The following is a 25955-nucleotide window of genomic DNA, read 5'->3' as shown; positions in this document are numbered from 1 at the left end:
TTATTTTTCACAAAAGAGGGTTATAAGTTCCTCAGTGTGAGAAGAAGCTCACCTGAATCATAATATCAAACATATTCTTCTGTCTTCTGGAGGAACTTAGCAGGAAGCTGAATCGCCTGCTGTGAGATGTCCAACACAAACAACTCCCGCTGATTTTCTAATGACTATGTAAATGAATGACTGCAAATTAGCTAGAAAATCAGGTTGTGGGATGCCAGCTTTAATCTTTATCCACACAGTGATTGTTTCACTTTCTTTGAGTTCTTAGGAACTTCAGAATTTTCCATTAAAGTATTGTTTTTTTTTTCCTGATGTATGTGTACAGGGGCATTGCTAAGGCTTGGGTGGGAGCATATTTCGGCGCAGGCTCTGGGCAAGTATTGTTGGATGAGGTGAGCTGCACAGGAAATGAGCTTTCCATAGAGCAGTGTCCAAAAACCGCCTGGGGGGAGCACAACTGTGACCACACAGAGGATGCTGGAGTGTCTTGCATTCCACTTACAGGTACACATGTACATATATACAAGTATGGACAAAACCTGTGAGAGAAACAGACTTATAATGTTTATATATATATATATATATATATATATATATATATATATATATATATATATATATATATGATTCATATTTTATTGTTGTTGTTGTTTCTTTACAAAAACTGTCTTAAATATGTAACTGTCATATGTGTCATATGTATCTCATTCTCTGTCTCATCCTCTGTCTGAAATGATCCTTTTAGGGGACGACTCCTTTAAAGACATTTTTAGAGTTTGGTTAAATAAATGCTCTTTTTGTACCTGGGAGGATGTTTTAAGCTTTGAAACTTGCAGGATGTTTTAATGGCACAAAGACTTCTTACATGTCAAAAGATCAAGGACAATTTGATTTCTCATGTCATGACCTCTTTAATCAACACATACACTTAACACCTTAATTAAGGCTTGTGAGACTTTTTTTAAAACACATTTTGCAGGAATTGTTTTACATATATTGTTTCACCTGAGGCTGATTATAAAACCAGGTGTAAAGAGATCCTCTCTCTCTGTCAGATGGTGCAGTGCGTCTGGTTGGGGGTGTGAGGGGTTATGAGGGGAGACTGGAAGTTCATTACAGAGGTCAGTGGGGAACCGTGTGTGATGATGGCTGGACACAGACCAACACACAGGTTGTCTGCAGGCAGCTGGGCTTCAGGTAGCACACAGACACATGCACAATATGCATTTTTGATTTGATTGTCAGTGTGTTTATTATTGACTGCTTTGCTTTGTTAATTGTGTTGTGTTGATGCAGGTCAGGGGAGAATGTTTCGGCAGGGCGGTTCGGGGTGGCAGCGGGTCCCATTCTCCTGGATGATGTCAGGTGTACAGGAAAAGAGCCCACAGTAACACACTGCAGCCGGAGGGGCTGGTTCAAACATGACTGCACTCACAACCAAGATGTAGCCATTGTGTGCAACCCCCAACGCTCCAGACACGGAGTGCCCACCAGTAAGAGCTCTGACACACTCATGTACACACACACACACACACACACACACACACACACACACACGCACACACACACACACACACACACACACATTATACACTCTGCCTTATACGTTCTCTTTCCCCAGAGACTTGGGAACAATTCAAACACTGATGGAAAAACATTATACATTTAATCAACCATAAATCTGACATGACCTGTGAAACCCAGATAAAGTTTGAAAGTTTGAAACTTAAACTTGCAGAATTATCAGTCATTCTAGTATTTTTCTCTGCAAACTTTGTTTGTTTCTTCTCTTCTGTTGCTCACATCTTCCCTGACAGAAGTTTCTTTCAGTGACTCAGTGTTGAAACTGTAGAGGTAGATAGATCTTACACTGAAAAAATGGTAACCTAAAAATGGTAACAGTTTAGTTGGTTTTTACAGTATAGTTATTGTGATATTGTGAAGTGAAGTGTGAAGTGACATTCAGCCAAGTATGGTGACCCATACTCGGAATTCGTGCTCTGCATTTAACCCATCCAACGTGCACACACACAGCAGCGAACACACACACACCGTGAACACACACCCGGAGCAGTGGGCAGCCATTTTATGCTGCAGCGCCCGGAGAGCAGTTGGGGGTTCGGTGCCTTGCTCAAGGGCACCTCAGTCGTGGTATTGAGGGTGGAGAGAGCGCTGGACATTCACTCCCCCCACCTACAATTCCTGCCGGCCGGAGACTCGAACCCGCAACCTTCGGATTACAAGTCCGACTCTCTAACCATTAGGCCACGACTTCCCACAAAGTCACGTGAGCATAAACGTTAAAATTTAATGCTATTAAAATCAAACTTCAATAGGTATCATATTTAACAAAATTTATATTGATAAGGGTTGTCAGTCAATGAATAAATAAATCACTATTAATTACAAAATACACTGTATTCAGTGAGTCTCTCAAGTTACACACTATAGTTCCAACTTTGTTACCATATTAGTTTTCTGATGTATTACTTCACATTACCTAAGATCTTAGTTATTGTGAGCATTAATGTTCAGATATACTGCTATTAAAGTCAGTTTTAAGAATATTTAACTATATATAATTTGTTTTTATTATTAAATCATTGTTAATGACAAAAAACACTCTTTATGTGTAAATAATTTTAACTGCTGTGTTATTTACACAAATTAGGCACAAACAGGAGATCCATTTTGTAGAATGGCCCTCAAAATACTCTTATGTGCACTCCATATGGTTGTGATATGTGAGGTAATATACTTTTATATGAACACTTCAGAGTTATGCTGACTATAATGGGGTTGCTGTGGTGATGCCTCTACACCTGTAGCTCAAGGGATGGTGAATGTACACGCATTTACGCACACATAAAAGCTGAATTCCCTCTGTGAGGAAGCTGATTCTGTTGAACGTTGCATTACACACACTACTAAATATATATGTATGTCTAAATGGAGAATTATTATCTAACAGATCTTTGGTAGAAAGATCTCTCTGATATCTTATTAGGACTCAGATTTGATATAGCATTGTGGATCAACCGCCTCAAGACAGAACGAGTTCTGCTTATGGTCAGAGGGCATGAAGTCAGACGTTTAATAAGTACACCTGCCACTAGACTTATCATGGCTGACTCCTGCTGAGCTTCATAAAGAGCTGATGATTTTACCGGATCCAGACAGACATACAGTTAAATATACAGGTCCTTTTCAAAAAATTAGCATATTGTGATAAAGTTCATTATTTTCTGTAATGTACTGATAAACATTAGACTTTCATATATTTTAGATGCATTACAACACAACTGAAGTAGTTCAAGCCTTTTATTGTTTTAATATTGATGATTTTGGCATACAGCTCATGAAAACCCAAAATTCCTATCTCAAAAAATTAGCATATCATGAAAAGGTTCTCTAAACGAGCTATTAACCTAATCATCTGAATCAACTAATTAACTCTAAACACCTGCAAAAGATTCCTGAGGCTTTTAAAAACTCCCAGCCTGGTTCATTACTCAAAACCGCAATCATGGTTAAGACTGCCGACCTGACTGCTGTCCAGAAGGCCATCATTGACACCCTCAAGCAAGAGGGTAAGACACAGAAAGAAATTTCTGAACGAATAGGCTGTTCCCAGAGTGCTGTATCAAGGCACCTCAGTGGGAAGTCTGTGGGAAGGAAAAAGTGTGGCAGAAAACGCAGCACAACGAGAAGAGGTGACCGGACCCTGAGGAAGATTGTGGAGAAGGACCGATTCCAGACCTTGGGGGACCTGCGGAAGCAGTGGACTGAGTCTGGAGTAGAAACATCCAGAGCCACCGTGTACAGGCGTGTGCAGGAAATGGGCTACAGGTGCCGCATTCCCCAGGTCAAGCCTCTTTTGAACAGAGAAGCAGCACTGGACTGTTGCTCAGTGGTCCAAAGTACTTTTTCCAGATGGAAGCAAATTTTGCATGTCATTCGGAAATCAAGGTGCCAGAGTCTGGAGGAAGACTGGGGAGAGGGAAATGCCAAAATGCCTGAAGTCCAGTGTCAAGTACCCACAGTCAGTGATGGTCTGGGGTGCCATGTCAGCTGCTGGTGTTGGTCCACTGTGTTTTATCAAGGGCAGGGTCAATGCAGCTAGCTATCAGGAGATTTTGGACCACTTCATGCTTCCATCTGCTGAAAAGCTTTATGGAGATGAAGATTTCATTTTTCAGCACGACCTGGCACCTGCTCACAGTGCCAAAACCACTGGTAAATGGTTTACTGACCATGGTATTGCTGTGCTCAATTGGCCTGCCAACTCTCCTGACCTGAACCCCATAGAGAATCTGTGGGATATTGTGAAGAGAAAGTTGAGAGACGCAAGACCCAACACTCTGGATGAGCTTAAGGCCGCTATCGAAGCATCCTGGGCCTCCATAACACCTCAGCAGTGCCACAGGCTGATTGCCTCCATGCCACGCCGCATTGAAGCAGTCATTTCTGCAAAAGGATTCCCGACCAAGTATTGAGTGCATAACTGAACGTAATTATTTGAAGGTTGACTTTTTTTGTATTAAAAACACTTTTCTTTTATTGGTCGGATGAAATATGCTAATTTTTTGAGATAGGAATTTTGGGTTTTCATGAGCTGTATGCCAAAATCATCAATATTAAAACAATAAAAGGCTTGAACTAGTTCAGTTGTGTTGTAATGAATCTAAAATATATGAAAGTCTAATGTTTATCAGTACATTACAGAAAATAATGAACTTTATCACAATATGCTAATTTTTTTAAAAGGACCTGTACATATGGAAAACACTCCTACACATTCAGATGACAGAATTCACCTCATTTTCATGATTATAGCTCTACCTAGGACAAGGTTTAACTTAAATTTAAAACTTAAATTAATTTAAACTAAATTAAAACAATGGTAATTAGTACACTACAGAAATAGCATTGTTTTTTTTTTTATATTAAATAAATATGTAATTTAATTACATTTATTTAACATAGTTAATTTTAATTGAGTAAATAAATAAATTAAGAAATTTCAAACACAAAAACATAAATTTGAATATCAGTAAAGCAAAGATAGTCATTTACGACACGGATTCTTAGTTTACACTTCACATACTTCACTATGAATGAAATATATCCTAAGTGCGACTTTTTACATATTTGTTAAGTATACCAGTACTTTCACATTATTTTGCTGCTTTTCTCTTTTTCGAGTTGTTTTCCACTTTTCCCCACAATCCTAGAACACTTTTGTAAAATGTATGTAGCATACAGAGAAAAGAATGTGTGTGTGTGTGTGTGTTCATGTGTGTGTAATAGATCTTTATGGGCAGCAGGCCAGTCAGAGTGTGAGTAACAGAATGAGTGATAACACTGGAACTGGGAACTGGTGAGGATACTGGTGTCAGTTGGATATTCACACATATACACACTAGATACTAATGTTTGTGTGTAAATGCCCTGCTGCAGTTATTTCTCCTGCACTCCGTGGCTGATTTAACTTTATTGACTTTGGACAGAGTAGCCGATGCTTTCAAGAGACTTCACTATAGAGCAGATCTCCCTCTTTAATTCATCTTACTTAAAGGGATTCAGATGAGTGAGTGTGTGTGTGTGTGTGTGTGTGTGTGTGTGTGTGTATAAACTAAAGACTAAAGAAGTCTCCAGTTCTTAGTATTCTCATCAAACACATTTCAGTATTATTTTATATGGACACACATACATACACATAAATCTAAAGTGGAAAAAAAAATCTAAATGGCTGCAAGTGATAGACTTCTGTTGTGTTTGTTTTAATTAATAGATGAAACAAGTTAAAAGTAAAAATTAATTTTAATTACTATAGACTATACCTACACCTTGAAGATTTTTAAGTCAGATTTTTATCTTTATAAATAAGATATTTTTACTTATAAATCCTATTTTCCTATTGAGGATGTACCTGGATGTCTCCAAATGGAGTTTTTGTGGGATTTAGCTACCTTCTGGGGACAATTTGTTTTGTATTACTTTTTTATTACTACCCTAAGTGTTTCCTCCTGATTTGCTTCTTGAATTCATCTTACATGCACACGCACACACGTACTGGAGTTCCTCTGTCAAGTTGATGGTTTTATGAAAATGTGGTGTGTGTAGGTCTATGGGAAACTCTCAGAGCTTAAATAATGTTTCCTTTTCACTGAATGAGCTTAAATGTAGTTCCTACTAGCCTGTAAGCCACATGGAATCCATAAGCGTCTGTGCCCACAAAACTCAGATTTCCACAGGACCGGAACACCCATCCTTCACAAAGTCATTCATTTCAGTTAGTAATACTCTCAGCTCCTTTGAACGTATTTGATCATGCTTAAATACATTCTGCAGAAAACATTCAACAGATTTCCTTCTAAAGCAGCACAGTGATTAACAGGAAATATTCGGTCAGTTATTCTGTTATAGCTACTCTGTTAACTTAATTTTGAAATGGATGATTACTCAATATCTATATCTCTGCCTCTTTATCTCTCTCTCTCTCTCTCTCTCTCTCTCTCTCACACAAACCAGACAATATACCTTTCAAAAGTTAGGGTCAGTAAGATTTTGTAAAGAAATAAGTGCAATTAATCGGTAAGGACACATTCAATTGGTCAAATATGATAGTAAGACCTATAATGTTACAAAGGATTTCTGTTGAACATTCTGTTTATCAGAGAATCCTGAATATATCAGTTTTCTCAAGAATGTCAACACTGATAATAATAAGAAATGTTTCTTGAGCACAATATTAGAATGATTTCTGAAGGGTCGTGTTACACTGGAGTAATGGCTGATGCAAATTCAGCTTTGTCATCACAGAGATAAAAACAGAAAGCAGTTTATTTTCTAATATAATAATTTTTACTGTATTTTTTTAATTATAAATTCAGCCTTGATGAGAATAAGCGACTTTCATTCATTAAAATATCTTGCCGACCCCAAACCTTTGAATGGCAGCGTATAAGAACGAAAGATGGTCAATATATATATATATACAAACACTCAGGTTCTCACTCAGTAGAAACATGTCCAAATAAATAAAACTGTTCCTAGTGTGATTTTTGGAGTGTTTTTCATTGACAGAGCTGGTGAAGAGTAGAGACCATCTGAAAAAACATTTCAGCATGGATGGTTATCACATGTGAGTGTATATGTGTGCCGCTGGTGCTGAAGACTTTATGAAGTAAATTTTATTGAATAAAAAAGTCTTTGAGTAACTGCTGACAAGTGAGACATGGCTGTGAGAAATTAACTTCAAGCTTTAGGAATGATTAGTATTGCAGATGTTCATAAAGCTGTATGTTTTGTTAACATATAGAATATGTAGCAAAGCAGTAAGCCATGAGAAGCTGTGCACTAAGTTACTGTAAATTGACTCAGGTGGTAGTAATAATAATCAAACTTGTAAATCTGTGCATGGTTATCACGCAACTTGGCACATTCATGTAAGTTTCAGCTATTGTGCAGTCATGACTATGCATAAATTACTTGTCCAATCAGAATTTAGAATCAGAACTATCAGTTTTATAAACAAATTTTGCTATATATTCATTTTGGCTGCAAATGTGTATGAATGTGTGGTTAGTAAGCCATGTTTTCTTTCTCTTGCACAGAGAGTGTCGCTGATATTGCTGACGGGTCTGTAGCTGGTGATTGATTGCGTTTGTGTGTGTGTCTGTGCGTCTGTGTTATGTGTAAGTGGAGGCAGGTGTTCCATGAGTGGAAACCTAAACTGTTCCTCCAGCACCAAGCGTTTTTTTATGTCTCTTACTGTGTTACGCACACACACACACACATGCATATAAGTTGTCCTTCCATAGCCTCCCTCATTTTCTCTATTGTTTAAATGTATTTCAGATAAAGAGTTTAAGTTATAGTTCAGCCCAAAAAATCATCATCATTAAAGTCAGTGTTGTCCAAAATAACATTGACTTTCATTGTATAGACATTAGAAGAACTAAAGAGAACTTTTTCAGGATGTCTTCTTTTGTGTTCCACAGAAGATAATAATGTCATGCAGGTTTGGAACGAGTTGATGCGAGGGCGAGTAAGTGAACTCTGAAGATGATGTGTTACGCATACAATAGGAATAACGTCTGCCGATTAGATATTTGTCATTCAGTAGACATTTTATTATCCAGAGTCACTCACAGTACACTTGTCATGGGTTTAGTCTTCTTTGAGCAACCCCAGGTTAATCATCTTTTATCATGGTTCACACACTGAGTGTGAACTGAAGATATTTGTCCATAAGTTTTGGATGATTGGCACCAGCTTAAAAAGTTATTGAAACTCTTGTCAAAGTATAATGCACAATTTCCAGTTCCAAAAATTGTGAATTTTCAATAGATATTGTGTAAAATAGGTCTTTAGCAATTTTATTTGAATCTCGTTTGCCATCTTTAAAGGGATAGTTCAACAAAAAATGAAAACTTTGTCATTATTTACGTATCCTTTTTTTTTCTGTGGAACACAGAAGAAGATATTTTGAAGAATGTTGGTAACCAAACAGTTACCAATGACTTCCATAGTATTTTTTTCCATACTATGAAAGTCAACGGCTATCATGAACTGTTTGGGTACTAACATTCTTCAAACTGTTTTCCTTTGTGAATGCATACAGATTTGAGTGACAAATGAATGACAACATTTTCAGTTTTGGGTAAGCTATAACTTTTAAATATTATACATAATATATAATGTATATATCTATTATATTAGGGGCAAAAACACTACTCACATCCAGATCTTTAACCACTGCACTACCACCTGCTGATAATAGCGAAATGCAGCATGTGTGCATTCATATATTTTGTTTGACCTTTCTTTCAGGTATGCCTGTGAGACTGGTGGGCGGAGAGAATGAGAGAGAGGGGCGTGTGGAGATCCTAGTGGCTGGCCAGTGGGGGACGGTTTGTGATGACGGATGGACGGATCGGGATGCAGAGGTGGTGTGCAGACAGCTGGGTTACAGGTGACATCAACATTTCAGGGTCAACTGTCATGTCATGTAATACCTGGTAAAATTAAGGTAGAATAATTTAATGTTGGCAATGTCCAAAATATACAATTTAATGTATCCACACTTAAATACACTAAAGCAATAAACAAAATAAATGAGGTTTGATGACAAACTTTGATACTGGCTTGACCAAGCCCGGTTTGAAAGTATGACAGTTTTAAAAGTTTAGGTTTGAAGGTTTTATTGTCAGAAAGAAAGTCAGATGAATACAGGAAAACAATTAAAATCTCACAAAGACCATTTCAGGTCCCATTTAACCATATTATAAACCATATTGATATGATTAAAACATATCAAATTAGCTCGGTCCCCATTAAACCTATTCAGACCCAATTAGACCTCATAAGATCACTAAAAACCATATCAGACCATGATTGCACTGCTAACATGTATCTAAGTACTGTAGTATTTCTTAACAAGTGTTCTTAGGCATTGTTAGCATGTTAAGTGGTGTTAGGATGATGTACCATTTTTTTTAGATGTAGCTAACATGTTTTATCAATGTCCTAAAACATGACTATTCTAATGACTAAAGCATTTTGATAAAGAAAATAAAACCTTGTGCTGTATTGTGTTTGAGGAGAATACGCCCAGGAGAACAGAGAGAGAAAGAATTCACCTCCTTCACAATAGACAATTCATTGCACAATAGATTTATTTAGCAATAGCTTCTGGTCTATTTCATGAATATTTTCTTTTTTTGTTTGGAAATGATTTAAGAGCTTATAAGTTCAGTTGTGGATCATGCATATATGTTATTGTTGAGTTCGGGTTACAAAACTGAGAAGACCGTCAGATTTACACACACTAATGTGATCAACACCTTCCCTCATGCACACCTCCTGAGGGGGGATCAGAGGTCAGGTTATGACACTGTAACTGATGCTCATATCTGATGAGCTCACTTATCTCTGCTGGAGTGGGCGACACTTTGCTCTTGTTATGTTTGATATCCTGTGCTTGCCTGTGTATGTGTGTGTGTGTGTGTCACAATATATGTTCCTCTTGAGCGAATACACCCAGAGCCTGCACAGATCTCTTATTGTTTAGTGTTTGAATATGTTTGGAGGTACAATCTCATTCACACTTTCGACTGAGAAAGGAACTAAACCTAGTTTAAGAATGTGATTCTGATTGGTGAACCAATGAATAATTAATTGGTTTTGGTTAATTGGCTTTTATACAACAGCAGTTTTATTTTTGTATTATTTGTGTAATATTATAATATTTATTAGTATTTTGAATTAGCTTTTGTTTTTATTTTAAGTTTTCATTTTAATTTTATTTTAGGTTGTAGTAATTTTGTTATGTGCTTTTGTATATTTTATTAGTTTTTTTTGTATTTAGCTTTAACTTATTACATTTTTAGTTTTACTATTTTATTTCTAATTTTTGTATTTCAGTTACATTTTCATCTTATTTTAGATTTATTTCAGTTAATTAGAAAAATAAATGGAAACATCTGAATAATTTTAGGTTTTGTTTTAAAACAACCTGTTTTGAAAAGTACAAAAATGTATTAAAATGTATCTTTAACTGTCATTTTTTTTTTTGCAGTGGGCTGGCCATAGCTCGTGTAATGGCATATTTTGGAGAGGGTGAGGGGCCTATTCACACTGACAATGTAAAGTGCACAGGTGGGGAACATTCACTGATTGACTGTATCAAACAACCATTTGGGACACACAACTGCCGCCATAGCGAAGATGCAGGCGTTATTTGTAACTATGGGTTACAGAAGGATTCTCCTGAGGTCAAAGGTGAGGTCCTTCAACCTCTCATAGCTACAGCATTCACATATTTGATACTGGCAAGGTTTAAAGGGAAATTTACACAAACCTGTATGAATTTCTTTCTTTCATGAAACATAATTGGAACATTGGAGTAGTTTATTAGCATCAGAAATGTAGGATTCATGCAGGGTAAATATCCTGTCTAACAATTCCTTTTGTTTTTACAAGAAAGAAATTCATACGGTTTTGAATAGACATAGAGGAGGAAATGATTGCAGAATTTTCATGTTATGATGATCTGTTTCTTTAAGGCACATTATAAGAACTGCAGTTAAATGACCATTATTGAACTTTACAAGACTTACATATTAATCACTGACTTCATTGTAATTAGTGTTCTTTAAGATGCAGAGAAAATGTGTATTTTGCAACAACATTTAAATATATAAATAGTCCTGGAGCCTCATTTATAAAATGTTTCGTAGAAACCATTGTACATTTGATCTAAGATCATTTATAAAATATTCTTACATGTGATTCTGAGAAACACCAAAAACCATGCAAACGCCTTTATTTCAGACGTGAAATCGCAAATGGTCTTGAAACTGTGCCCAGCTGAATGGTTTCAGATCTCAGCTTAGAAAACGCCTCCTAATTAATGTCATGAGCATATAAAAGAGCACCAGTCAACATCCAAATATTTTACTTGAGAATGCAGCAAGTGGCAAGAATTGCTTAGATTTCCAAATACAAGTATTACTCTGACTCTGCCACAAGGAAACTTGTGAATGTCTGCTTAGAACCTGGAAAAGCACTTTTCCACGTCAAAGATCATTTTTATAAATTTGAACACTGGCGTGGATTTTAGCATATGCACACTCTAAGATCAAACGTGTGTATGCGTGTTTTATAGATGAGGCCCTTGGACGGTGGTTTTGAAGGATAGATTTAGGGATCCTCACACCTGTAAAAATACTTGAAACCACCTAAAAGAAGAGTGAAAGATGGAAACTATCATCTGAGTAGTATGTGCTCTAGTTTGTGCTGAAATGGAGTGTGTGTTAATATGTCTGCTCTTGAGGATGTGGTTTGGCTCGCCATCTCATGATCACTGGCACTTAGGCTTTACTTATGTTTTGTTATTCTTATCAATCTAATAACTCTAATGCAAGTTAATCCAGCCTGCTTTCTCCATTAAACCATAAGGATGGATAAGTTACACATACAAACACAATATTTTTGTGTGATTATTTTATGTAATACCAGCCTACATTCTTAGGTCCATCAAGTACATCTGTATGTACACACAAACACAGATGAACAGTCTCTGAACTCTCACAGATCCATACAGATGAATGTCTTATTTCACACACAAATCTAAAATATATTTTCTGCATATAGAGAAATTAAGCCTACTATTTCTCATTACCATAATGAGAATTTTTGTTATATTAATTTTACAGTAAAAATGCTGTAACACTAAATATTATTGTTACTTTATATACATAATTTTAATACATCTAATAAAAAAAATATGATTTCTGATTTGCTGTGAAATAAGACCAAGGCAGATGTTCTTAACAGATTTCGTGAGATTCACCCGTACATTCTTTATAGAAATATGTGTTTGTGTTACATTGCAGAGGCAGTGGGCTCCATGTGTGGTCTAAGACCCTCTCATACCCGTCAGAAGAGAATAATAGGAGGAGAAAACTCGCTACGGTAAGCAGAAAGGGTCAAAATGTATACAAACATCTTTGACATAACAAATGGCCCATTTCAGAATAATTGTTTATGTGGTCGGAATGAGAAAATGAATGTGCAGTGCGGTTTAAATGCAAACTGATAGTGCTTGTGTGTGTGTGTGTGTGGTGTAGTGGGGGCTGGCCATGGCAGGCAGCTGTGCGCTTACGGGGGTCTCAGGCAGACGGACGGTTGGTATGTGGAGGCACTTTGATCAGCAGCTGCTGGATCCTCACCTCTGCTCACTGCTTTAAGAGGTACTCACACATAAATATGGACAGGTACATCTTCATTCTCTAGCACATCTGCAAAGCATAAATAAAGTCCACCCACTCACACACAAATATATGCACACACTTATTTGATGCGTTTCCAATTTTCCACTGTGACTCACATAGCTAGATAACACAAAATAGTCTGAAATACAAACAAAACATATTTCTAATTGTCCATTTTAGACAATATACCTTCATCCCACACTTCCTCTGTATCCTGTGTCTAATTATGTAATCATTATTTGTGACTTGCAAATAAACACTTTTCGTCATTCCAGCTGCAAAACAAACAGTTAAATTATAATTCAAATTCAGTAAGCGAGGCAGAGCAAGCAAACCAAAGTTTTCTCTAATCAGTAAAGATGATGAAAGTAGATATATATAAGAAATCACCTTTCTGTTAAAATACAAAAGTGAAGTGACATATTGCCAAGTATGGTGACCCATACTCTGAATTTAACCCATCCAATGTGCACACACACAGCAGTGAACACACACACGGAGCAGTGGGCAGCCATTTATGCTGCGGCGCCCGGGGAGCAGTTGGGGGTTCGGTGCCTTGCTCAAGGGCACCTCAGTCATGGTATTGAGGGTGGAGAGAGCGCTGGACATGCACTCCCCCCACCTACAATCCCTGCCGGCCCGAGACTCGAACCCACAACCTTTGGATCACGAGTCCGACTCTCTAACCATTAGGCCACGACTTTCCCAGCGGGAACTTCCCCAAAACTTTATATTTTGGGAACTTACCCAAAAGATCATGTTGTAATAAAACTAGTATTGTATTGTTAATATTAAGTTTTCGTTTACATAATATATATGTGTGTGTACTGTGTATGTCTATATATATTTTAAATATTGAAAATTTGAATGCTTGTTGCTAGGCAATGATACATCCCATCCATCCCAAAATTACACTACATTCAATTAGCCAGAGAGCCTTCATGCATCGTTTGATGAGCTTTCACCACAGGGATAAAACGTTATAGCTGTTCACATTAAAGAAGAATAATAATAGTAGGCTGGAGGAAAAGCAATAAAAACATGTTCACACAAACACTTCCTGTTTTCCTCAAGGATCAGTTTTGTAAATGATCTGCCTTCAGTTCAGACCTGTGCTGCATTTCCACATTACTGTGAAGAATGTACGTCAGTGGTATAGTTTCCTGAGCCACTTAGGCCATTTATTTAAAAAAAAAGGGTCTCGGTAGAAATACTTTAGCAGCGTGAGAGGTTTAAGTAATATTGGATCTGTTTTTTATCAACCAGTCCAAGCACTGAGCCTTCAAAATATGATCCATGACATCAGACTACTGCTAAAGTTTCCTCTAGTTACATGCTCTCCTTCACATACACACACAGAGCTATAAATCTAGATACATTTGTGGCCCCCACCCTCTTTTTCCTCAGACACGTACACTCACATTTTCAAAAATGCAATTAATAGTGTGCAGAACAGCATAACAGTTGTTTTAAATCATTTGAGATCATTTAACTCGAGAGGACTAAAGTTAAGCCTCTCACTTCCGAGTTTTCAAAGGGTAGCATGACATTTGTCCTAAAATAGCATGTACAAATAAACTCACATTAGTGCTAAACTATTTTTATGCTGCGTGCCAGGTTGATGGCCAACGTTAATTAAACTCTGGGGTTACAACTGGTGTGGAATTAAAGGATAGAGAAAGCAGTATGCTAAAGTCAGCCCTAATGACGGATCTGCTATAATGCACAACCTAAGTGTTTGAAAGCTGTCAACAGATCCAGCTTCTGGAACTTGGTTAGACTAGTGAGCAAATGTGTTGTGAGTTACCAATACATAGAGATATTTATTAATGCTCATTTCCCCTATTTCTACATTTAAATTACATTTGATAACAGATTAACAATGCTCATTTAAAGTTAATCTTTAAAAAATGAATAACTTAATAATATTGTTAGAAGTTTACCAAATAGTTTAAAATAGTGATTTCCAGGCCTAAAATAATCATTAGGTAATTTACAAACTTTAAAATGAAAGGAAAAGAAAGATCATACATGTATGAAAAATTAATCTAAAAAGTAAAAGTTAACCTAAAAATGGTAACATCTCAGTTAATTGGTTTTATTCAAGTCAAAATATTATTTAATAACAATGTATACAGTGTTATTAAATAATATTTTGACTTGAATAAAACCAATTAACTGAGTAATACAGTATAAACCAAAATACATAAATGTATACCAATAAAACTACATTTTGTTAAATTGAAATAGCTTTTAAATGCAAGTCACCACTTTGTGGTTCGTACGGTTTTTTTAATAATGCTTTATTTAGCAAGCATCCATTAAATTTATTAAAAGTAAATACATTTTCATGTTACAAAAGATTTTTATTTAAAAGAAATGCTGTTGTTTTGAACTTCCTATTCATCAAAGAATTCTGAAAAACAATGTGTCACAATATCCACAAAATATTAAGCAGCACAACTTAAATGAAATGTTTCCTGAGTAGCAAAGCAGTATATTGAAATGATATCTGAAGGATCATGTGACACTGAAGACTGGAGTAATGGCTGCTGAAAATTCAGCTTTGCATCACAAGAAAATTACTTTTGATGATATAAAACAGTTATTTGAAATTGTAACAATATTACACAATATTACAGATTTTACTGTATATTAATCAAATAAACCCATAACTGTAAGTGATTAATACCCGAATATTTAGTATTATTATACTAAAATAGATTTTATAATAGACTACTTGTTAATAGAGTAGGACGGTGGAGAGGCAACTACAAACTATAGTGAGAATGGGTGGTGGTTGTTACTGGAAAATGATCCAGATTCAAAGTTGGGTTCAAGTGCTGCATGCCAGAGCACTACCCACTTGGCCATGTCTCAGCCAGAATAACCTTTTAATAACCTCATTGAGATCAGTACTACAGTAAGGATTAATGTTAATTGTGAGTCTTAGAAGCTTAATATATACAGCGTCATTCTCAGAACTGCCCTTTCCAGAATGAAGCTTTGGGAATGTGGTGCTGATCCTGCTGCTTGACTACTGCCAGACCAAGAGTGTCATACCGGACAGGGCAGATCCTTTTTCCAGAAAAGACCTGACCATGTAACGGGACACTGCTGTCTCTCTCTCTGGCACCACTTACATATTTCCGTTACACAGCAATGGTTTCAATCACTAACAAGCATACAGGAGGGCACACACACACACACACACACACACACGTTTGTTTTTGTGAAAAGTGGGGAAATCCCATAGGCATAATGGTTTTTATACTGTACAAACTGTATGTGCTATTGCCCTACACCTAAACTTAGCCCTCACAGGAGACTGTGCATTTCTACTTTCCCCCAAAAAACCTCACTCTGTATGATTTATAAGCGTTTTGAAAAGTGGGGACATGGGTCAATGTCCTGACACACACACACACACACAGTCACTCTTTTTTCTTCTGTTTACCCCTTTAAGTCAGTTAACATTCATATTGATCTTTAAGGTTTTACTTATTAATGTAAGTTTATATATACAGTATATATATAAATTCTGTGACAGGGGTTTTCAGACTTTTGGGGACAAAAAACAAATATGAGAATCCCCTTGCAAAGGACCCCCTTTTTAAAATATTGTCAACTACAATATATTTGTAAAAATTTTCATGTATATAAAGAAGCATTTATAGACCAAAAATGTTCTAAAAATATTGTATTAAATACTGTAATGTTGTCTAAATTATTATCTAGGAAATATTTATGTAGCCTACAATTAAATTCAGAAGACAAGGAAATACTGTTGCGCTCAGATGAAGGCTAATGGTAAGTCCAGGTGCGTGGAAACCAATAAAGTATAGAAGAGACTGTAGATGGTTCGCACTCTGAAAAACTAGACAAAGTCTTTTACAAAAAGAATCAAATGATTTTTGATTCTTTTTGTAAAAGACTTTGTCTAGTTTTTCAGAGTGCGAACCATCTACAGTCACACCTACAATTAAATTAAAAGACACTGGGCCAGATTTACTAACAGCATGTGTCAGCGCAAACCATCTTTTGGCGTTAAAATAGTACTGTCAGGCTTTATTAAAGACGCACAGTGAAGAATTAGCACTGAAAAGGCGTGGACAGTTATTTTTGCCCCTGACCTTATTGAGTATGCATTAGGAGTTTCTCTTTCAGAATTCAGATGCAAAATTTATGAGAGGAGTATTAAAATGAATCACGCAATGAAATTTACTAACGTTTGCGCTCGTCAAGTTGCTGGTATTTGCACCATTATTTAACCCCACCCAAAAAACATGTCTTAAACTATTTTTGCACTTGAAATGGCTGCAATTGTTGTTGCTTGGAGGAGGCACAGCAGAGAACAGAGCGCGTGGTAGAAGGGAGAGGACTGTTTGGATTTTGTCACTTGGTATATTGCGTTGGTCGATATGTAAACAATGTTGTATCTGTGTTCTTTAATTTGCGCATTATCAGTAAATCATCCGCAGAAATTTCCACACCCGTCTGCGCTGTTTTGGAATTGCGCGCTCGCGCCAATTTGACCGGTTTAGTAAATCTTTTCTACCCACCATTAGAGTACTGTTATATGTATAAACGTATTATATATGTATTGATTTTATTGTATAATTTTTTTCCCTTTGTTGTTTTCTTTTTTGAATGTTTCCATGGGTCCCCTTGTGGCCCCTTCAGGTTCCTCAGACCCCACTTTGAAAACTTTCTTTGAAGAGATATGTCAGTCTCACCACAGTAAAGAAACCTTATAGTAGCTTATATGAAAGACTGGCAAGCACAGGAGACTTTCCGTTTCATGCGAAGACCTTTGTGAGTGCGATGTCAGGGTGTTGGGTTTATGGAAAAAGAAAACTTCCTGTATATCTGTTAGAGAAGCAGACTCAGACAGATGGTTAGAATACAACAGGTGAGTTTTGTTGCATTCGGTGGAGTCAGCGATTTGCTGATGGAGGTGAGTAACAAGTTCAATGAACGGGTATAGTAGTACGATGAGGGTGATAATGGACTATCCTTTGCTTTCACAGGAACTCGTGGATAGAGGAGACGGAGCACACACACACACACACACACACCTCACAATCCTGGACGGGAGACACACTCGTGGAGATCCTTGGAGACACAGACGATGGAGTAGAGCTGTGAAGAACACGCTGGAGATGAGACAGTGGGTAAGTAGGAGATCAAGGCAAGTACACAGGTTAGTAGCATCAGTCCACTTCAAAAGGAAACGCGATCGGACAATGAGCTGGTGTGAGGTGTGCGCTTTTATGTGCAGGCTGATGAGGGAGCTGATGAAGTGCAGGTGTGCGCAATTAATACTCAGGTAAAGGAGTGCGTTGTGATTGGGAGGTGAATGAGCTTGGCTGATCTGTGACAGTACCCCCTCCTCCACGGCCCGCTCCTGAGGGCCGAGGACCCCGACATCGTGGTGGTCTACCTCTTCTTCGGGGGGCAGGTCGGTCAGGATGGGTTGAAGGGAATTCCTCCAGAAGTGTTTGGTCCAGGATGTCGTCTTTGGGAACCCAAGACCGTTCTTCCGGGCCATATCCTTCCCAATCAACCAAGTACTCCAGCTGACCACCGCGGCGCCAGGAGTCCAAGATCTCCTTGACCTTGTAGATCGTACCATTCTCGAGAACCAAAGGAAGAGGGGGTTCCTCTGTCGGGCCAGGCTCTGTGGAGGCAGAAACAGTAGAGTGGTAAGGCTTGAGTAAAGAACCATGGAAAGGAGGATGAATTCTGTACTGAGGAGGGAGTTGCAACTGGTAGGTGACCGGGTTGATCTGTTTTGTAATGGTGAAGGGGCCAACATATCTGGGACTTAACTTCTTGCAGGGCAGACGCATACGGATGTCCCTTGTTGACAGCCAGACCTTCTGTCCAGGTTGGTAAGTGGGAGCTTCGGATCTTCGAAGGTCTGCTGTCATCTTACGCCTGCGCACTGCCAGCTGTAGATGATGGTGAGTGGCGTCCCAGATTCTCTCACTCTCTCGGAACCAGTAGTCGATGGATGGGACATCGGATGGTTCTCCAGACCAGGGAAATAAAGGAGGCTGGTAACGAGTACGCACTGGAAGGGAGTGAGTCCAGTGGATGGCTGGCAAAGAGAGTTCTGCGCATACTCGGCCCAGCCCAGGAAGTGGTTCCAAGACTTCTGGTGGCCATGGCAGAAGATTCGGAGGAAGCGCCCAATTTCCTGGATCTTCCTCTCCGTCTGCCCGGTCGACTGGGGGTGGTATCCCGACGAAAGGCTCACGGTCACACTTAGGAGAGTGAAAAAGGCCTTCCATACCTTGGAGATAAATTGCGGTCCCCGATAGACAATGAGAGACAATGTCTTCAGGGATCCGATAATAATGGAAGATGTGATTAAATACAAGCATAGCTGTCTCCATGGCTGTGGGCAGACCCTTGAGTGATAACAGACGACAGGACTTGGAGAATCGATCAATGACAACGAAGACACAGGTATTACCATCAGAGGCCGGTAGATCAGTGATGAAATCAACTCCTAGGTGTGACCAAGGTCGGTTGGGAAAGGGCAGCGGGAGGAGTTTGCCCGCTAGCAAATGGCTTGGGCTCTTGGAAATGGTACAGGCCGAGCAGCACGAACCTTCTCACATCCCTGGCCATATTGGGCCACCAGAAGCGATCTTTCAGCAACGAGAGAGTGCCGTTGGCCCCAGGGTGGCCAGTGCCCAGAGATGTGTGCACAGAGTGAATGAGTGGAGTGCGTCGTGCTCTGGTGATGCATTGCAAACCTGGTGGGCAGCCCGGCGGAGTAGATGTGGAGACATTGGAGGGGGTATCTGACTCGGGATTTATGTGTCTACGACTGAGGGGTTTTCCCGTTATCGACTGGACTTGGTAGGTGGTCTTGGTCGCTGTGATCGGTAGATTGAGTTGGCGGCAGAGGCTTCCGGAGATGAAATTCCCGGTTGACCCAGATTCGAGGAGGGCATGTACTGGAACACAGGCATTAGAGGCAGTAAGGATTACTATGGCAGTGAAGGGCTGCATATTAGCCACAGTTGACTTTATAACACTCACCATCGGTCGAGGAGGACGAATTAGGCATGTGGAGATTACATGCCCGCCAGCACCGCAGTACAAACACAGGCCTTGGGTCAGCCGCCTCTGCCGCTCAGTGGAAGAAAGATGGGTTAGGTCAACTTGCATGGGTTCGTGGCCTGGTTCTGGACTGCTGAGAGTCACTGGGTGGCGAAGGAGTGCAGAGCTGGGAGAACTTTGGGATTCCAAGAAGCAAGACTGCATACGGTTGGCACACCTGATGGAGAGTTGCAGCCACACTCTTGGTTCCAGTCCCTGCCGATAGGTGGTAAGGAGCGAGCGCTCATTCCAGCCACTGGCCGCTGCAAGGGCTCTGAATTGGAGAGCATAGTCAGTTATAGACAGAGATCCTTGACGAAGATGATACAACTGCTCTCCAACAGATGAATCACCGGCCGGCCGAAAACTTCTCTGAAATGTTCAATAAAACTGTTAGCAGATTGTATCACAGTACCGGATTGGACCCAGATGGTCTCAGCCCACTGGAGCGCTCGTCCTTTAAGCAGGGAAATGATGAAAGCTATCTTGGCTCTGTCGGTAGCGTAGAGATGCGGCTGCATTTCCAGAGCGAGTGAGCATTGTTTGGCCATGGGACTGGCAATCACATACGGCGAAGAGGTGGTGTCGGTGCTGTTAGTGACGGGAGTTACCGGAGTTGTTGTGGGGTTGCAGAGAACTCGCCGAAGATTATCCACGAGTTCCTGGAATGGATCGGGCTGACTCATCCTGCCATATCCCTCGATTAGGGTCCGATCTTCTGTTAGAGAAGCAGACTCAGACAGATGGTTAGAATACAACAGGTGAGTTTTATTGCAATCAGTGGAGTCAGCGGTTTGCTGATGGAGGGGAGTAACAAGTTTAATGAACAGGTATAGTAGTACGATGAGGGTGATAATGGAATATCCTTTGCTTTCACAGGAACTCGTGGATCGAGGAGACGGAGCACACACCTCACAATCCTGGACAGGGGAGACACACTCGTGGAGATCCATGGAGACATAGACGATGGAGTAGAGCTTTAAAGAACACGCTGGAGATGAGACAGGGGGTAAGTAGGAGATCAAGGTAAGTACACAGGTTAGTAGCTGTAGTAGCATCAGTCCACTTCGAAAGGAACCGTGATCGGACAATGAGCTGGTGTGAGGTGTGTGCTTTTATGTGCAGGCTGATGAGGGAGCTGATGAAGTGCAGGTGTGTGCAATTAATACTCAGGTGAAGGAGTGCATTGTGATTGGGAGGTGAATGAGTCTGGCTTATCTGTGACAATATCTCTGTTTTCACCAACTGACCGTGAGTGTGGTTTTGTAAGTGTGTGTTTGTGTGTGTGAGTGCACATGGTTTGGCTTTGGGTCCATAAGATCGGTTGACATGAACTTCCTGAGGAAGAGACCTGATTTGTCATGTGAGGGCGTTTGTGAGTGGCACATAGAGAAGTCATAAATCATCCTCTGATAATTTATTACACTGCTGTGCTGATTCAGTTGCATTCAGCCTTTCTGAATGTGTCCTGTTTGCATGCCCTTTTTCTTTTTTTTTCTTGGGCTTTTTGCCTCACGTAGAATCATATAGCAATGTTAATTGTCTATACTATTTTGCCTACATAACTGAGAAATAAAACCCAAAATCAGTAATTTGAAATGCTACAAGTGAGTTTAGGCATCACAAAAATGCCATTTAAACAGTGGTATAAAATTAACTAATGTGGTAACAAATATATTATGCATAGAAACAGTTCTGTTAATCACCAACTAGTCATGATTATTGGCCAATTAGTGAGGTCTGACTAAATATATCTGAAAATCAGAGTCTGAGGTTTAGTTACATGTCTGTTATGTGCTCTTTCCTAGGTACGGTAACAGCACTGGGCTGTATAAAGTTCGTGTAGGTGATTATCACTCTCTGGTTCCTGAGGAGTATGAGGAAGAGTACGCTGTGGAGAAGATCGTCCTTCACCCGCGCTACCGTGCTGACAGCAATGACTACGACCTGGCACTGGTGCATGTTTATGGTCACAGAGCTCACAGGGGTGTCACGGGCGACTGCCTCACACTGAGCCGCTTCGTGCTGCCTGCCTGCCTGCCAATGCGGAGAGAGAAAGTGCCAAAGGGCATTGCCAACTGCTACATCACAGGCTGGGGAGACACAGGTTGGAAATGCCATGAAACACACGCATACACATTCATGCATTCACACACTCTCCATACAAACTTCTTTAAAACTAAAGTCATGCAGATCGTATTCAGAAACAATTATACAAGACTGCTGTACAGCCTCAAGCTGTCATTCTTGAAATGAAGGGTGCTTTGAGCACAATCAGAGCAAGAACTGAGGCTGTGTGTGTAAAATGGAGGTGCTTTGGCTCTACTGAATAGCACAGGCTGACAGGCATAAGATGTTATCAGACAGTGTGAAAGCAGAACTGACAGCGATAATCACACACTGTGAGATATCAGAATCTTTGTTCTCTGTTCTGTCTCAAACAATCACTCTCTCACTGTGTCACTCTCATACACAGACAATATTTTGGTAAAATGGTGTGAAGACATTTTTAATTTAATTATTTAACCCAAAATATATACAAATGTGGAAAAGCACAAGCAAAATCAGCAGTACTGAATTTTAAAAGTAAACTAAAGTACAGGGTGGGCCATTTATATGGATACACCGTAATAACATGGGAATGGTTGGTGATATTAAAGTCCTGTTTGTGGCACATTAGTATATGTGAGGGGGCAAACTCCTCAACATGGGTGGTGACCATGGTGGCCATTTAGAAGTCGGCCATCTTGGATACAACTTTTGTTTTTTCAATAGGAAGAGGGCCATGTGACACATCAAACTTATTGGTAATGTCACAAGAAAAACAATGGTATTCGTTCATGAGTTATTTACAAGTTTCTGACCACTTATAAAATGTGTTCAATGTGCTGCCCATTGTGTTGGATTGTCAATGCAACCCTCTTCTCCCACTCTTCACACACTGATAACAACACCGCAGGAGAAATGCTAGCACAGGCATCCAGTATCCGTAGTTTCAGGTGCTGCACATCTCGTATTTTCACACCATAGACAATTGCCTTCAGATGACCCCAAATATAAAAGTCTAAGGGGGTCAGATCGGGAGACCTTGGGGGCCATTCAGCTGGCCCACGACGACCAATCCACTTTCCAGGAAACTGTTCATCTAGGAATGCTCGGACCTGGCACCCATAATTTGCAAATAGTTGTATTTTGGCCAAATTTAGTGTCCTATCCTAGCAAACCATACATCAATAGAAAGCTTATTTATTCAGATAAATCTCAATTTCAACTAAATTGACCTTTATGACAGGTTTTGTGGTCCTGGGCCACATTTATGATTGTAAGTGCTCTCCGTTGTGAAAATTAAGTGCACTTTAGCTTACTTTCAAATAGAGCACTTATAATTGAAATAATATCCTTTAAAACAATGTACTTACAGTAATTGCAAACTGTATGTCCATGCTTTTGGACACTTAATTCAATTAAATGAAAATGTATTATAATTTAAATTTGTATCAAGTTAGCTGAACGTTAGAGAGTTTTTTTGATAGACTCTTTAAAATTATATACAATGTTATAATTGCTTTTGGTTAACTTGTTAAAGTGTACTGGCAAATGGTTAAAGTGTACAAGCATTTATGGTAAACTAAAATATATTTTAAATAATGTAATTTACATTTCAATTTGTATGTTATGTATTTAAGTATATATTTGTTGTATATTTGTAATGATGTAATTACAATTTAGTGTATTTGATTTTGAAATATATAAACTTTACATATTGAATATGATTTGAAGTACGCTACAAGTGCACATTCAATAAAACTGAAAACAATTGAAAGTGCCCCCCCTCCCAAGACTCAAAGGAATAATTTGTCCAAAACTTAAAATGCATTTAAAATTCTGTAATTATTTACATGCTGTTCCAAACTTGTCTGCTTTTCTTTATTCTGTGCCACACAAGATATTTTGAAAGTTGATTCAACTGTTGTTGTCCATAAAATGAAAATTAGTGTGATTGAAAACACAGGATATTCATGTTTGGGTGAACTAATAATTTAAGGTCATAGGTGTGTTCTTGTACATCCATTCAAAATTTAGAATCTGAATTTTGTAATAGAATGTTTTTTTTTTCTCTGCCAAAACATAATGTAACTAAGGACAACTATAGCGGATGTTCTTATAAAGTTGTTTAGAGGGCAAAGTTCAGTGTTTTGAATGGAAAACCACTTGTTTCACTTGAATGTGAACAATACGCATCTGTATTTAGGCAACAAGTATGGAAATTTTTAAACAATTCAACATTTGTAGGAAACTGCTTAATACACAAAATAATTTTTGTTTGCTGAAAGTAGTTAATTTTATCTGTAAAACATCTGTTTTTCTGCAACAATTATGCATCATTGGTCTCAGAAATGTAGTAATTATTTGTATCGTTGGCCATAGTTGGAAACAAGGTTGTGTGTTTGCTTAAGGATATTTGTAAACACTGGTTTATGTATGAGCACATGGCGTGAGTGCCATTTTAACGTTCACAATCACAAAACAGTGTTTATTAGTGTTCTGTGGAATTATGGGGCTGTGATGTCATTTGTACAGTTTTCCAACTAAATGTCCGGTGAGAGAGATAATAAAAAAATATTAGCAGCTTGCATCAGTTACATACAGTAGCACATAATATATTTTGGTAACACTTTATTTTAATGTGTCCTAGTTACACCTTACATGTACTTACTATTATAATAACAATAAATTATGCATAATTACATGCAAGTAACATGCAAGAGCCAAACCCGAACCCTAACCATACAGTAAGTACATGTAGTTAATTGATATTACTCAGTACTTATATGTATAATTACACTGTAACAAGTACACCTTAACATTTTTATTGGCAGATTTTTACATTAAATTATTATTATTATTATTATCTAAATAGGAGTAGAAGACTTTAGCATACTTTTTAAGATCTTATTATGAAAATAATATACTTTAAAAGAATATACTCAAGTGTGGCACTTAACTGCATAAGTAATTGCACTTAAAGAAAATTGTATAAAAGTTTACATTTATATTAAATGTAATTAGCTATACTTTTTTAGCTAACATATCACAAGGATATACACACACACACACACACACACACACACAGAAGATACCTACGGCCACATCTGTCCAGCTGTCTAGTCTCATCAAAAAGGACACACATGACAGTAGTAACATCCATACAGAGCTGTAATCAGAGAACATGAGGAAATCATCAAGGAGCTACACAGGGTGTAATTATGATGTCAGTTTTAAGCAGCTACAGATTATCATGTGACATGTTGATAGTGGGGTTTCATTCTAATGGTCACGTTGTGTTGTAAATCACCTGTGTCTTCTCTCAGTCGGTGGACTTCAGTAAAATGTGATGAATGAAGTGTGTGATTATGACATTGACAGAAAAGCGACTACACTCTCCATTGCATATGTGAACGGTTAAGTCTGATCACTTCCAGACTTCAAGTAAACCTGTTGGATTTTTTCTTTTCTCAGGTCGTGCATATTCAAAAACTCTCCAGCAGGCCTCGATTTCCGTGTTGAGCAAGCGTCAATGTGAGCAGCGCTATTCTAACCAGTTCACCGGTCGCATGCTGTGCGCCGGGTCCACCCATGACGACCACCGCGTGGACAGTTGCCGTGGAGACAGCGGCGGTCCGCTGGTGTGCGAGAGGCCGAGTGGAAGTTGGGTTGTATATGGGGTCACATCATGGGGTCACGCGTGTCGACTGCAAGACGCACCTGGCGTCTACACCAAAGTCTCTGCCTTCGTGCCCTGGATTAAGAAGGTCATTGGCAAGTAGGTCCCAGAAAAATCAACCAATAACAGACAAAAATGAAGCACACTTTTAGAGTCTTAGAACTTAACATGTTTTAGATTACAGTTTAAAATAGATAATGGTTTCATAACACTAGCTGAAATCAAATAAGTCTTAAATGTCAGAGAGAATTAGGTAGAGCCTGGCTTTAAATACAGTATAGTCATCACAAAAGTTTTAACTTTGCACTAAAATTACACTGGTAAAAAGAAAA

General features: G+C 38.7%; 1 protein-coding gene across 1 annotated transcript in view; it reads left to right on the top strand.

Annotated features, from left to right (window-relative positions):
* LOC306872721 (neurotrypsin-like) overlaps positions 1-25726 on the top strand; it is a gene marked incomplete at both ends in the record, with an annotated part of 41713 nt that extends 15987 nt beyond the window's left edge. The window contains 9 exons of the mRNA XM_079421474.1: positions 326-504; positions 1056-1197; positions 1297-1493; positions 8839-8980; positions 10586-10788; positions 12405-12483; positions 12639-12761; positions 21707-22005; positions 25419-25726. Coding sequence (XP_079277600.1) covers positions 326-504; positions 1056-1197; positions 1297-1493; positions 8839-8980; positions 10586-10788; positions 12405-12483; positions 12639-12761; positions 21707-22005; positions 25419-25726 — 1672 coding nt within the window. The remainder of the gene's footprint in view (positions 1-325; positions 505-1055; positions 1198-1296; positions 1494-8838; positions 8981-10585; positions 10789-12404; positions 12484-12638; positions 12762-21706; positions 22006-25418) is intronic.
* Between the last annotated feature and the right edge of the window lie 229 nt (positions 25727-25955).

This window comes from Barbus barbus, assembly GCF_936440315.1.
Source record: "Barbus barbus genome assembly, chromosome: 7".
NCBI lineage: Eukaryota > Metazoa > Chordata > Actinopteri > Cypriniformes > Cyprinidae > Barbus > Barbus barbus.
This window is presented reverse-complemented; position numbering and strand designations above follow the sequence as displayed.